The sequence below is a fragment of the Pagrus pagrus genome (genome assembly GCF_965226575.1).
Source record: "Pagrus pagrus genome assembly, chromosome: 3".
Taxonomy (NCBI): Eukaryota; Metazoa; Chordata; class Actinopteri; order Spariformes; family Sparidae; genus Pagrus; species Pagrus pagrus.
Genome location: NC_140187.1, coordinates 33,334,360 through 33,346,203, shown reverse-complemented (window position 1 = coordinate 33,346,203; position 11,844 = coordinate 33,334,360). Strand labels below are relative to the sequence as shown.

Sequence of the window (11,844 nt, the reverse complement as noted above, 5' to 3'; positions counted from 1 at the left end):
TGCACGAAAAGTAAAAGTAAAAACAATATGGAGCTGCGGATATCTGAAAGATGTAGACAATATAGCGTCTGTTCTGCAGTGAAGTTCAATGTTATATTACAGCAATCTTAATCATACAATTTTAGCTACAACATGCAAAACAGTACTAATAACAGTAATAATAGCTCATGCAGCCAAAATCCAACAAAAGAACTGATCAAACTGCAGGAAAGCTGAACAGAGTTGAGTCTGACCTGACCACGTCAAATGACAATTAATTTGAGAGAAATTCAGTTTGATTCTGGGATTAGCTGTGGGTGACCATTTTGAAACTAAATCAAGGTTTTTGAAGTCTTGAATAGAGGTTTGAATTTGAAATTGGGATTAATCCGTAGAGTGTTTGCGCATCTTTAGAGATCCAAGACTGAAGTCAGAAGCAGTGCCTTAAAATCACACTGTTATCAACAGTGATGTGGTCACTTACTGACAGTGTCTGATTTGTCATATCTCCCTAATCTCCTTACCGAACCAAGTGAATCTCAACAAACTCAACTGTAAGTTCTTCTATTCTTCGAGTGGAAAGTGGTATTTTGAGTTGGTATTCCTGACTTCCAATCTCAATGCATCCCAGTGTGTTTGCTTGGGAAAACATGGATTTATTTTTTGCACATTCCACACAAAAAACACTATATAAAGTGAAAAGTGATTGAAAGGTAAAAGGTAATTGTTCAATATGTGTGCCGCCATACTGCTATGATGTCATCTGTGTTTATGTCAGTGACATTGGGCTTAGTGGATCTTGGCCGAGTTGCCAACTTGCACTTCTGACTTGGATGGCTGTTCCATTGCACTTTTCTGTGTCAAAGGTCTTTATTTTTTCTTTTTTTTTCTTTTCGAGTTCTGAGCACAATGGAATGCATCATTCAGTCCTGGCCCCTGTGGACCCGTGCCCTGCATGTTTTTAGATGATTCTTTGCTCCAACACACCTGATTCAAATGAATGGGTCGTTGTCAGGCTTTAGTGGAGCATGATGACGAGTTGATCATTTGAATCAGGTGTGTTGGGGTAAGGAAACATCCAGGGCAGAGGTCCCCAAGGACCAGGATTGAATAACATTGCTTTAGATACTAAACCTAGGATCAACAGCTTAGATTCCCTACCTACGCTAAGATTGCATGTTACAAAAGTGCGACAGTAAACATCATAAACTAAAGTATATCAGTATGTGATTCTTTTACTGTCAAATTGACACTAGTTTTCATTAATTTATGGCTGCAGACGTTAGCTTCAGATGAAAATGGCTAACGTGATTAGTAATTGTTGTGAGTCAGAAGTCACTCTCATCCAGTTCGTACTTCTCAGCAAGTTCATAAAATCCCACGATGTCCGTTTTAAAAAATACTCTGAGTTGTTTTTTTTAATCACTCTCAGATGATCTCTGCCTGCCTCCCACATCCATCCTACATTAGTAATGTTAGCCTAATGTCCACATGGGAGCAACGTCGCAACGTAACGTAGATATAAACTGTAGCGTGACTGTTTGGGGAGCTATACAACTGCCACGCAGTATTTCTGGTTCTAGATACAACTCCTTTTTTATGCTGCATAGTAGCACCCAGTAACCCGAAGGTTCCCAGCTCTCTGTAACTGTTTTCAAACTGAATTTTGAACTCTGCTGAGTTGTCAAACATCAACAGTGTGCTAGGGGGTAATTTGGGGATTTTCGGTGCTATTAGGCATTTATGGAAAATCAGTGAGTGTGTCTCTAAAGTAGTATGACTTTCTTTACTCCTGTAGGGTATCTCATTAAGCAGATGCTGTCAGCAGTGGATCCGCTCTCTTGTTGTCCTCTGCTGATTGCTCTCACTGCAGCAGCTTTATTGAAGCATGACGCTACAGTCTGTTTCCTAGTTCATGCAGTCTGTGGATGTCTTTTGAGGATCTCTGTAACCAACATCTCAAACTTAAACTCTGTGACACTGCAGGTGTGTTTTTGACACATTTTGCTTTGTGGCTGACATAAGTGTCATAAAACACATTTCAATAAGACAGGTATGAAGCAAAACAACTTTTAAAGGTTAAAAGAATACATAAAACAACCAATGTGTGTTTATGTATGTATATATATATATATATGTATATGTATGAGTGTGTATATGAATATATATGTATATGTGTATATATGTGCACATTTATATACATATACATGTGTATATGTATATATACGTGTATATATTTGTATATTTATATACATATGTCTGTATATTTATATATATATGTGTATGTGTATATATATGTGTATATTTATATACATACGTGTATACGTGTATATGTTTATATGTGTATATTTATATACATACGTTTATATGTTTATATCTGTATATATACTGTATATGTGCACATTTATATACATATATGTGTGTATATGTGGGGCTGTCAATTGATAGAGCTGTACCCGACTCAGGTTTTTATCGTTCAAATCAGTTTTTGCTGTTCAATAAAAAGATTCTATTTGTCTTTTTTTTTTTTTACTTCAGCGCCATACTAAACTTTATCAGCCTACTGTACATCAGTTATGTTTTACCTGCAGCCTAAAACTCACAATTTCATCTGTGATATGAAAACATCAGATAAAAATCAGATCACACTCTGATGTAATGATAATCTTCCAATTCTTCCTTCATGTCTGTCTTTTTCAGTGACTGATTTTTTGGTGTCAGTATTTTTTTGGCCTGGAGAAGAGGGGTTCTGATGGGAGGGGCATGGAGTATGATTTGCATATGTGCATACTAATTAGGTAACTCCTTACTCCTACATGAGCACACAGGCCCCCTGAGTTCACCTTAAACTCCCAAACCACAGGAATGTCAAGTCTGTTCCTTTCTGCTGTTTGTTCTGTCACATAGAACCGGGCTGGATGAGTTTTAAAACGTTTTAATTGACGTTATTCTGGTCAGTCGGTCCTGCTGGAACAAATTCTGATGTTAGCTATTATCAGCAGTCACTGCTAACATTAGCTTATGTCAGCTAACTTCTGGGTCTATGTGATGAACAACAGCAGAAAGAAGCAGATTTTCAGAAACTATAATAACTTTTGGTCTCCTGTCTGTTAATGTCTCTTTCAGATCAGTAAGCAGCAGCTGCAGACGGTCAAAGAGCGTTTCCAGGCGTTTCTCCATGGGGACACACAGATCGTAGCTGATGAGGCTTTTATCAACGCTGTCCAGAGCTACTATGATGTGAGTCTGTATTATCTGTCTGTCTGGATATTTCACTCTGCCACCAGAATACTCATAAATTATATTTATAATGTAATTTTGATTGTTTGCAGATATATTTACTTATGCATTATATACTGCTGTGTTTGTCAAGGCATTCACCCTGCCTTTTTTAACTGTATATAAAAAATAAAAATGTATCTGTAGAATTTATTAAATAATTTATGTTCTACCTCTATATAATTATCTTGAAATAGCAAATATCTGCAACCTCTATGTCATTTCAGATGTCTAAACTGACTTTTGCTAACTGTTAAGTTTCCCTTGCGAGCCTCCTCTTGTTTAAAATGAATCTGTCCAAGCTGGAAAACTAATAATGGGGTGAAAAGTATCCAACCCTCAGTGGAGATAACTTGTCTTGGCTCTGATAAATGATGCAGAGTGTGCACTGAACTCCTCAGGGCAGTCTTAATAATGTGCTCCCAGATGACCAGGATTCAGTGGGCTTGATCAACCAAGAATAGAAGAGGGAAATAAAATGTGATGAAAGGAGAGCCATAGTCCTCTCTGCATCTCACATATAAACAGTCTGGATTGCTCTGTTCATTTATAACCTGTCATTTGACATAAATCAAATGGAGTGACTCACAGCATATCCATCCATATAACAAGAAGCCAATGACAACAAGTCAAAGATCAAGACATTGGCACTGTTAATAGTGTGGACAGAGAATAGTATCAGAGACGCTATATGTTTACTTTTTGAGCATCAAACTGTTCACTCACTCACCTTAACCAAGTGTTTTTGAAGCTGTAACCTAACCATGTGGCACACGCAATGCAGGATGCATTACTGTGTGTCTCACACTCCTGTCCAAAGTCCTATGCATCACAAGATCACAGAAAAAAAGGAGTTCATTATTCTGGTAATTACCAGAAGATGTTAGGAAAAAACATTAAGTATTAATGTTAGTACGAGGACACAAGGTTGTTTGGAGAGTCACATTTATGGTCATGGAGGCTGTAGTTTGTGGTGTTGTTGAATTGAATTATATTATTCAGTACTTAGATGTCTTTTTAAGAGTTAGCCCAATATAAATAGGAAACAGAGAGAGTGACAGGGGCTTAATAAAAAATCCTGTCACTATAATGCAATACAGCTCCATCCTGCAAATTAATCACCATCTCTCTGAAGCAGTTTTCAACCAAAGCTGAACATTCTAGGGGAGGTTTATTGCAGGACTGTGGTGTGTACAGCATTAGTTTTAGCTAGGTGTAACCCGGCACATCCTGTCTCTCATACTACTTTGTACCTCAAGAGTATTCATCTCTTGAGGCCCAGCGGCCCAGGGTTTGAGTCTGACCTGTGGCCATTTGCTGCATGTCATCCCCCTTCACTTTCACCCCATTTCCTATCATCTCTCAAGCTGTCCTGTCAATAAAGCCATGAAAATGCATTACATGTGTGCTGTAATCTACAAAAATATAATTTTCACATGTATTTTTCATGGCTGCACATGTTAGCTTGAAGGGAAAATGGCTAAGGTGGTTAGTAATTGTTGTGAGGCAAAGTTGAAAACAGGTCAGCTTTAGCTCAGCTTCATATGTCACTTTATAAAGTTCATAATAAAAGGTCAGCTCAATTTATGTGGATTATCAGCATTAAAATACCCCCTGCTCTGGGCAGTCCTTAGAGTAGACAGACTGCTAAACCAAACTCTATTCTAAAAGCAGGTGTTTTCTTTATGGTAGAGCCATATAGTTTACACAGTAAAATGCTGTTACTCAGTTGTCACAAAGACTCACTTTTTTATTTGCTTCAATCTGCAAGCACAATTGGCACATATGTCCTTTGCACAGTAACATCATTAACTAACCTGAGAGTGTTTGATACAGTCAGACACGTAGTGACATATTCATCCCCTCTGCAGATGGCCTGAAGCCACAGATCTCTTCTGTTACTGTTCTTTGGGGAAGTAACAAAAAAAGTAAACTGTGGTGTTTTTCATTGTTTCATGTCCAAAATGCAACTCGGTGCTGATACTTTCACAGCACGTTTTTTCACGCAAAGGGTAAGGGTAGTAAATGCTCAAAGCAGTTTGCAGATCTGTCATGAATATGTTATTGTATAATTTCTGTGTCTCTGGCCATGTGTTTTCTAAGAGCTGATCCAGGAACAAGTGTTGCAAAAGAGGATATTTGTAGATTTGAGGGCGCTGTTGGGTGCTAGAACAAAACAAAGGAAGTGCATCTGTGTTGGGTTGGTGGTGCTGACACATTGACTGGCACTTCCTTATCAGTTAATGTGGCAGCACAAGCAAGCCAAATGAGAACAGTGTGATATTTAACAGATGAAGCTGGTGGCACAGGTTATCCAATTCAATTAAAACCTGGAGCTCTCAGTGTGGCTTTAGCTTCAGGCTTAAACTGACAGAGGCAGACAGGGAAAGAGAGAAAGGGAGATAGGGGAACAGACAGAAATAGAAAGATAAAGGAAAACGGTGACAAAGGGTTACAGAGAGCTTGGCAGTGTTGACAGCAGGTGACAGGAATTTACCACTCATCAATCACAAGCCTCTATACAGGCTTTCAGATATGAATCAGCTTTCATTCAATGCAAAACTGTTTGGCTTGTGATTGAAATTGGTTTTGGTTTGTTAATTGGTAGAAAGGAGTTGAGGGGAATTAAATTTGTGCAGCATTGAAAAATTACATTTAAAAAAGTCAACAGTAATGTGACTTTCCAGAAACTGTGTCGCTGTGATTCCACAGACCTTAAAGTCATGTGTTTTCTACTGAAGGAATAGTCCTGGTAAAGAGTGTTTGCATTGTGTTTATACAGAGTGAGAGGGGCATTTTCTTTTAATCGGAACTGTATTAAAATGTGATTTATTTTCCATTATATTGTGATAGAAGCAGACATCTCAGAGAGAGATATCTCCAAGTCTGTGCAAATAAAATCATAAACATTTGTATGGCTAGAAACCAACACAGGTAAGAGAGAAAATATGCTTATTTGTAAAGTGGGTAACCCAACCAAGGTCACGAGAATAATCTCTAACTGCTGCTTACTGTAGCTGCCATTGGCTAGTTAGCTCATTTGGCCATCCAGCTAGTGGTGCTGTTAGCTGAGTCTGCCCAGACTGGGAGCTTGAAGCTCAGGGAGAGTGATGGTGTTTATACCGCTAACACAAGGAGGATGTTTTCAGACCTGGCACATGGGGAGGCCAGCAGGGAAACCAGCAGGGATTAGTGTCGGAATCCAGGCAAGTGGGCTCAGTAGCCTCTTGGTGAATATGCCAGACAAGGACACAGCTTCGAAGACTGAATGAAGCTGCTTTGACGACAAAGAATACAATACTGAGTTAGCGCCCACTTCCAGAGTCCTGCTATACTATCACCACTTGAGGTACAAAGTGGTATGAGAGATGGGATGTGCCGGGGCTAGCTGGTCAGCATGGTAACATCAGTAGATATCTATCTTTGACATAAATTTGACATTTCTTCACATTCTTTCGATTGTTTCAGTCAGTTTTTGAATGATTACTAAAATTACACACATTGCACCTTTCAACTTGCCTCAATGTTTACTTCTCTCTCTCTTTTTTTATATTTATGACTTTTACATAATAATTGATCTCCAGTCACAGAAATGAGTTTTTTCAGTTCAAAGAAAAACAACAACAAAACTACTTATATTTTCATAAAGCTGTTGTTGGATAGATGTATATCATATATTGTTTATATTTCTGGTAAAATTAAATATAACTTGGAAATGGCTGGGTCCATATATCACAAAGGTCCATCAGTGTTACTACATTACTAATACTACAAATGTTTTTATTTCCAGTCAAGTATGTATGGAAAAGAAGAAAAAATGTATGTACAGTATATGAGGTATGTTAAGGGGTTCATTGCACTGTAAACAGGAGCAGGAGATGAGCAGGACAGAGAGTATAGCGTGAGGTGCAGGTTGATGACCACTCTGTGGATGGAACTTGTTCAGTGGTGTACCTTGATGGTAACAGTCTGTTGCTGAAGGTGTTCCTGTGTTCATCTAGAAAGGCATGAATAGGGGAGAGGTATTTGTCCATGATGCTGAGAAGTTTCAGCAACATCCCTCTCTCAAGATCCACCCCCAAAGTTTGATACACATACAGTATATATAAATCAGGAAAAAAATGGCTAATCTGTCAATTCTTGAATTGTTTGCAGGTCTTCCTGAAAAGTGACCGTGTGTCCCGGATGGTGCAGAGCGGTGGCTGCTCAGCCAGTGACTCTCGAGAGGTTTTTAAGAAGCACATAGAGAAGCGGGTGCGCAGCCTGCCTGAGATCGACGGCCTGAGCAAAGAGACAGTGCTGAGCTCCTGGATGGCCAAATTTGACACCATCTACCGAGGTGAAGAGGACCCCAGGAAGCACCAGCAGAGAATGACAGCCAGCGCCGCCTCTGAGCTTATCCTCAGCAAGGACCAACTGTACGAGATGTTTCAGCAGATCTTGGGCATCAAGAAGTTTGAGCACCAACTCCTCTATAACGCCTGCCAGGTCTGTCCTCAACTGTAGGGTGTTTAATATATCACAAGCATTGCATTTTGGAATATTTGTGTGATGTGTTTGTTTATCTTTTCCCCTTCACTTGTTTATTTCTGACACATTATGACCTATCTCTGGCCTTCTCTATTGGAACTTGACTGTGACTTAAATCAGCTGCTCCTCAACATTTCACAAGAGAGCTGTTTTACTAACATTTGTTTCATTTAAGAGCTCCAATATTAACTTGATAACCAGAGTGAATATTCATTTCAAATCATAACTCAGCCAGACATCATGTTCACAGTGGCTGTTTGTTTGGTGGGAGGGCTTGTTATTTTGTCTTAATCAAGCAGTTACGGCTTATGTATCCATCCAGTGGATGTTATTTCCAGTTGATTTAAGAACTGTGCTCGTGGGGGGTAGGAGCAGTAAACATTTGTGATTTACAAGTTATTTCTTTAAATTGACTCGAAGGCTCTAGCACAGAAAAATGACATCCCAATTCTTAATCCTGCCTATAGAGCTTTAATTGGCTCATTGTTTTTTCTAGCCAGGGAAACGGCTTTTGCTCACCACCAGACCTATTGCAATCCATAAAAAAAAACAATCTGACGTGGTCATTGAATTCTGGAAAAGGCTGCTCCAATCAGATCATTTCTTACTGCTGATCGTCACAATCATTTTGGCAAGATGTGAAGCAGCACCAAACATACACTGCCTGGCCAAAAAAAAGTCACCACCTGGATTTAACAAAGCAAATAGGTAAGAGCCCTCCATTGGATAATTACTGCAGTGATTCATGTGTTTCAGCTGGCAACAAGTTATTTATCCCTAACTGATGGAGTGAGTAGCTTCTCATTTCTTAAACAACCATGTCAGAAGACATATCCTGTGGTTGTGGGAAAGATGTTACTCTGTTTCAGAAGGGTCAAATTATTGGCCTGCATCAAGCAAAGAAAACAACTGAGGAGATTACTGAAACTACTAAAATTGGGTTAATTAAGAACCAGCCGACGCATTATTAAAACCTGGAAGGACACTGGTGAACCATTATCTTCGAGGAAGAAATGTTGTTGGAAAAAAATCTTGAATGATCCTGATTGGAGATCATTTAAACGTTTAGTGAAATCAAATCATAAAATGTCAACAGTAGAACTCACGGTTATGTTTAATAGTGAAAGTAAGAGCATTTCCACACGCACAATGTGAAGAGAACTCAAGGCATTGGGACTAAACAGCTGTGTAGCCTTAAGAAAAACAGGCTAATGGGAGGCAATTTACTAGGGAGCATAAAGATGGACTCTGGAGCAATGGAAAAATTATTTCCATTCTAAATTACATAATTACATAATCACCATCAGTAAACAGCGGACGTCTGACTTTCTCACTTGCGGTCTTGGTCGGGAGGGCTGACCATCGCGGTGATTTTTTTCAAGACAGTAACTACAACAACACAATAGTGAAAGGAGAGAAACATGTGGTGAGTTAAAGTTTTTTGCTGGGACAGACGCTTTTTTTCAGGCAGAAATGTGACGAAGAGTCGGTAGGACAGACAGGAGGACAGACAGGAGGACAGACACTTCTCCACATATAACTGCATTATTTTTTTCCTCATGTAAATTGCCAAAGACACTACCAGTTACTATGTTACTGTTGTTTGGTCCTGTAAGGTTGCTTTGCGGGTCATTTCTCTTTTATTTGATGAGTGAAGGATCTGTTTAGTTGTCAGACTGTGAACACCATCAGACCGACATGCCTCCGCTCCACGCCTCCAGCCTTTTCATTCACACAGACGCCAGCTCGCCTCTGCTGCGGCTCTGATACTACCTCTGATACCTCTGATACTACCCCCGGGGGCGCATGAGAGCCGCAGCGAAACTGTCCCCCTCTCCGCATCTGAAACTTTCACACAGAGGACGATGCAGAGAATGGGCGCATGGTTCCCGCACTCAAAGGGCAGTGTGAATGGGGCTTATGTCTCTGTCTTTGCCAGCATGTGTGAGGTGACGAACAAGCAGTGAGAGGTCAGCTGACTACCTGAAGATACTGAATGGGCAGATTTTCCCATCAGTGGATTTTTTCTTCCCTGATGGCACGGGCATATTCCAAGTAGGGTCCTGCGATGTCTGTCGAATTGGCATATGATGATGTCTACAATTAATCATTGTGATAGACAATGACATTGCTGTTTACAGATTTGAGGCAGCGTGTCCCCTCAGTGTTGTCGTAAGGCAGCAGTTGTGTATTAGCTCAACACTGTTTCCTACTGTTGCTCTGACATGAATCTCCCACTGTCTCATCCTACAGAGGAAACTATCTCCCGTTACCACCGACATACGTCCCTGTGCCAGGTTTAAGAGCGCCTTTGTCTCCGCAGCACATGTCCGTAACTTAGCTTTGTTCAGCCTCATAAAACAACGCTAGGAAGCTAAGAAAACTGTATAAAAACGACACGACTGAGAGAATCAGCGGCCTGCTGGAAAGAAACACTGCTGCCAGGAAGTGTCTTGGGACCTCCTGACTGAGATGGTTTAATAAGAAAATAATAAACGGGACATGGTGTAGAAGGGTTTATGTTCATAATGACACACTCGGGAGACTGCAGGTGCGTTAATCACAGCTTCTTTTATTTCTGCCTCGTAAACATACACACCCCTTCTTCTACTTCCGTCAACACTCTGAAACACAACTCAAAGGCGCCACCTAACGGGCACATGTGGTATCACACTGAACATCTGTACATCCCCCTCTTTTAGCTTGTAAACCAATTTTCTTTACTTTTAAGATTGAACTGCGCCAAACTAAAATAATTTCAAATGATAATTACTCCCATCTTAATCAGGTATTCATAACTGGGCATTTCCAACTCATATTCAGTAACATTAGCACACAACATATCACACTCTGTTTTAGGAACAACAAACTGTTAGGCCCATACATTTTTTTCAAAAGCCAGGGGAAACTCCCTGGACTCCCTGTTTATTCACAAGTCCAGTCTATCTGGAGGACGGGAAACTCTTCCCGACCTGGTCACTGTCTCATCAGAGCAGGGCAGACCTCTCTCAGGGAGCACTGTCAGGTGAGCCCTGTTTCTTCTTGGTCTGTTTCCACATTATAAGACCTTGGTGTTGAAGCAGGTCCCTGGACAGTAGCTGTGGTCTGCGCTGTTCTAATCCACACTCTCTGTCCTGGAACCAGAATTGGTAAGTCCTTTGTCTTATGTCTCAGGTTGAATGACTTTCTCTGTTTCGCTTTTATTTCCTTGTCTTTTTCCCTGAATGCTCTGAGGTTTGGCCAGGCTGGTTTCAACGCTTGTGGAGTGGTTGGAACTGTTGATCTTATCCTCCTCCCCATTAGCAGTTGCAATGGACTCAGCCCGTGAGCCAGTGGTGTAGCTCTGTAAGCTAAGAGAGCTTTCTGAGGGTCTGGGCTTTTGCTGAGCAGCTGTTTAACTGTGCGGACAGCTCTCTCTGCTTCCCCGTTGCTCTGGGGGTAGCGAGAGCTGCTGGTTGTGTGACTGAAACCATAGTCCTGGGCAAAATTGGCAAAGTCTGTGGAAGCAAACTCTAGTCCATTGTCAGTCACCAAGATTTCAGGTACTCCAAATCTTGCAAAGATTACCTTCAGCCGCTCCACAGTTGTAGATATTGTCAGGGTTGGGAGGTTTGCTATTTCAATGTATCGGGGGTAGTAGTCTAACACATGGCATAATGACCATTCTTCCACTGAAAGATGTCAGCTGCCACTTTTTGCCATGGTCGTGCAGGTAGGGGCGTGGTCATTAAAGGCTCTGTCGTTGTCTGTGAATACTGGCAGCAGATTTCACATCTTTCCACCATCTCTTTAATCTGTCTTTTTATCCCTGGCCACCATAGGGATTCTTGTGCACTTGCTACACACTTAGTCACTCCCTGATGGCCTTCATGTAGCCTTTCCAGCATTTCCCCCTGCATGCGTCCAGGGATCAGCCCTCTGCCATGTGGATGGCATTCCTCTCAGGCCAGAATGGCAGAAGATGCTCAGGGATGCTTCTTCTGTGAGGGGGCCAGCCTTTTTCTGTGAAAGTTTTCAGCTGCTTACAAATGCTGTCCGTGCTCTGAGCTTCCCTGA

General features: G+C 40.8%; 1 protein-coding gene across 3 annotated transcripts in view; it reads left to right on the top strand.

Annotated features, from left to right (window-relative positions):
* cadpsa (Ca2+-dependent activator protein for secretion a) overlaps positions 1-11,844 on the top strand; it is a 216,688-nt gene that overhangs the window by 33,213 nt on the left and 171,631 nt on the right. For all 3 annotated transcript variants that reach the window (XM_084349251.1, XM_084349252.1, XM_084349250.1), the window contains exons 2-3: positions 3,106-3,219; positions 7,414-7,746. In XM_084349251.1, coding sequence (XP_084205377.1) covers positions 3,106-3,219; positions 7,414-7,746 — 447 coding nt within the window. The remainder of the gene's footprint in view (positions 1-3,105; positions 3,220-7,413; positions 7,747-11,844) is intronic.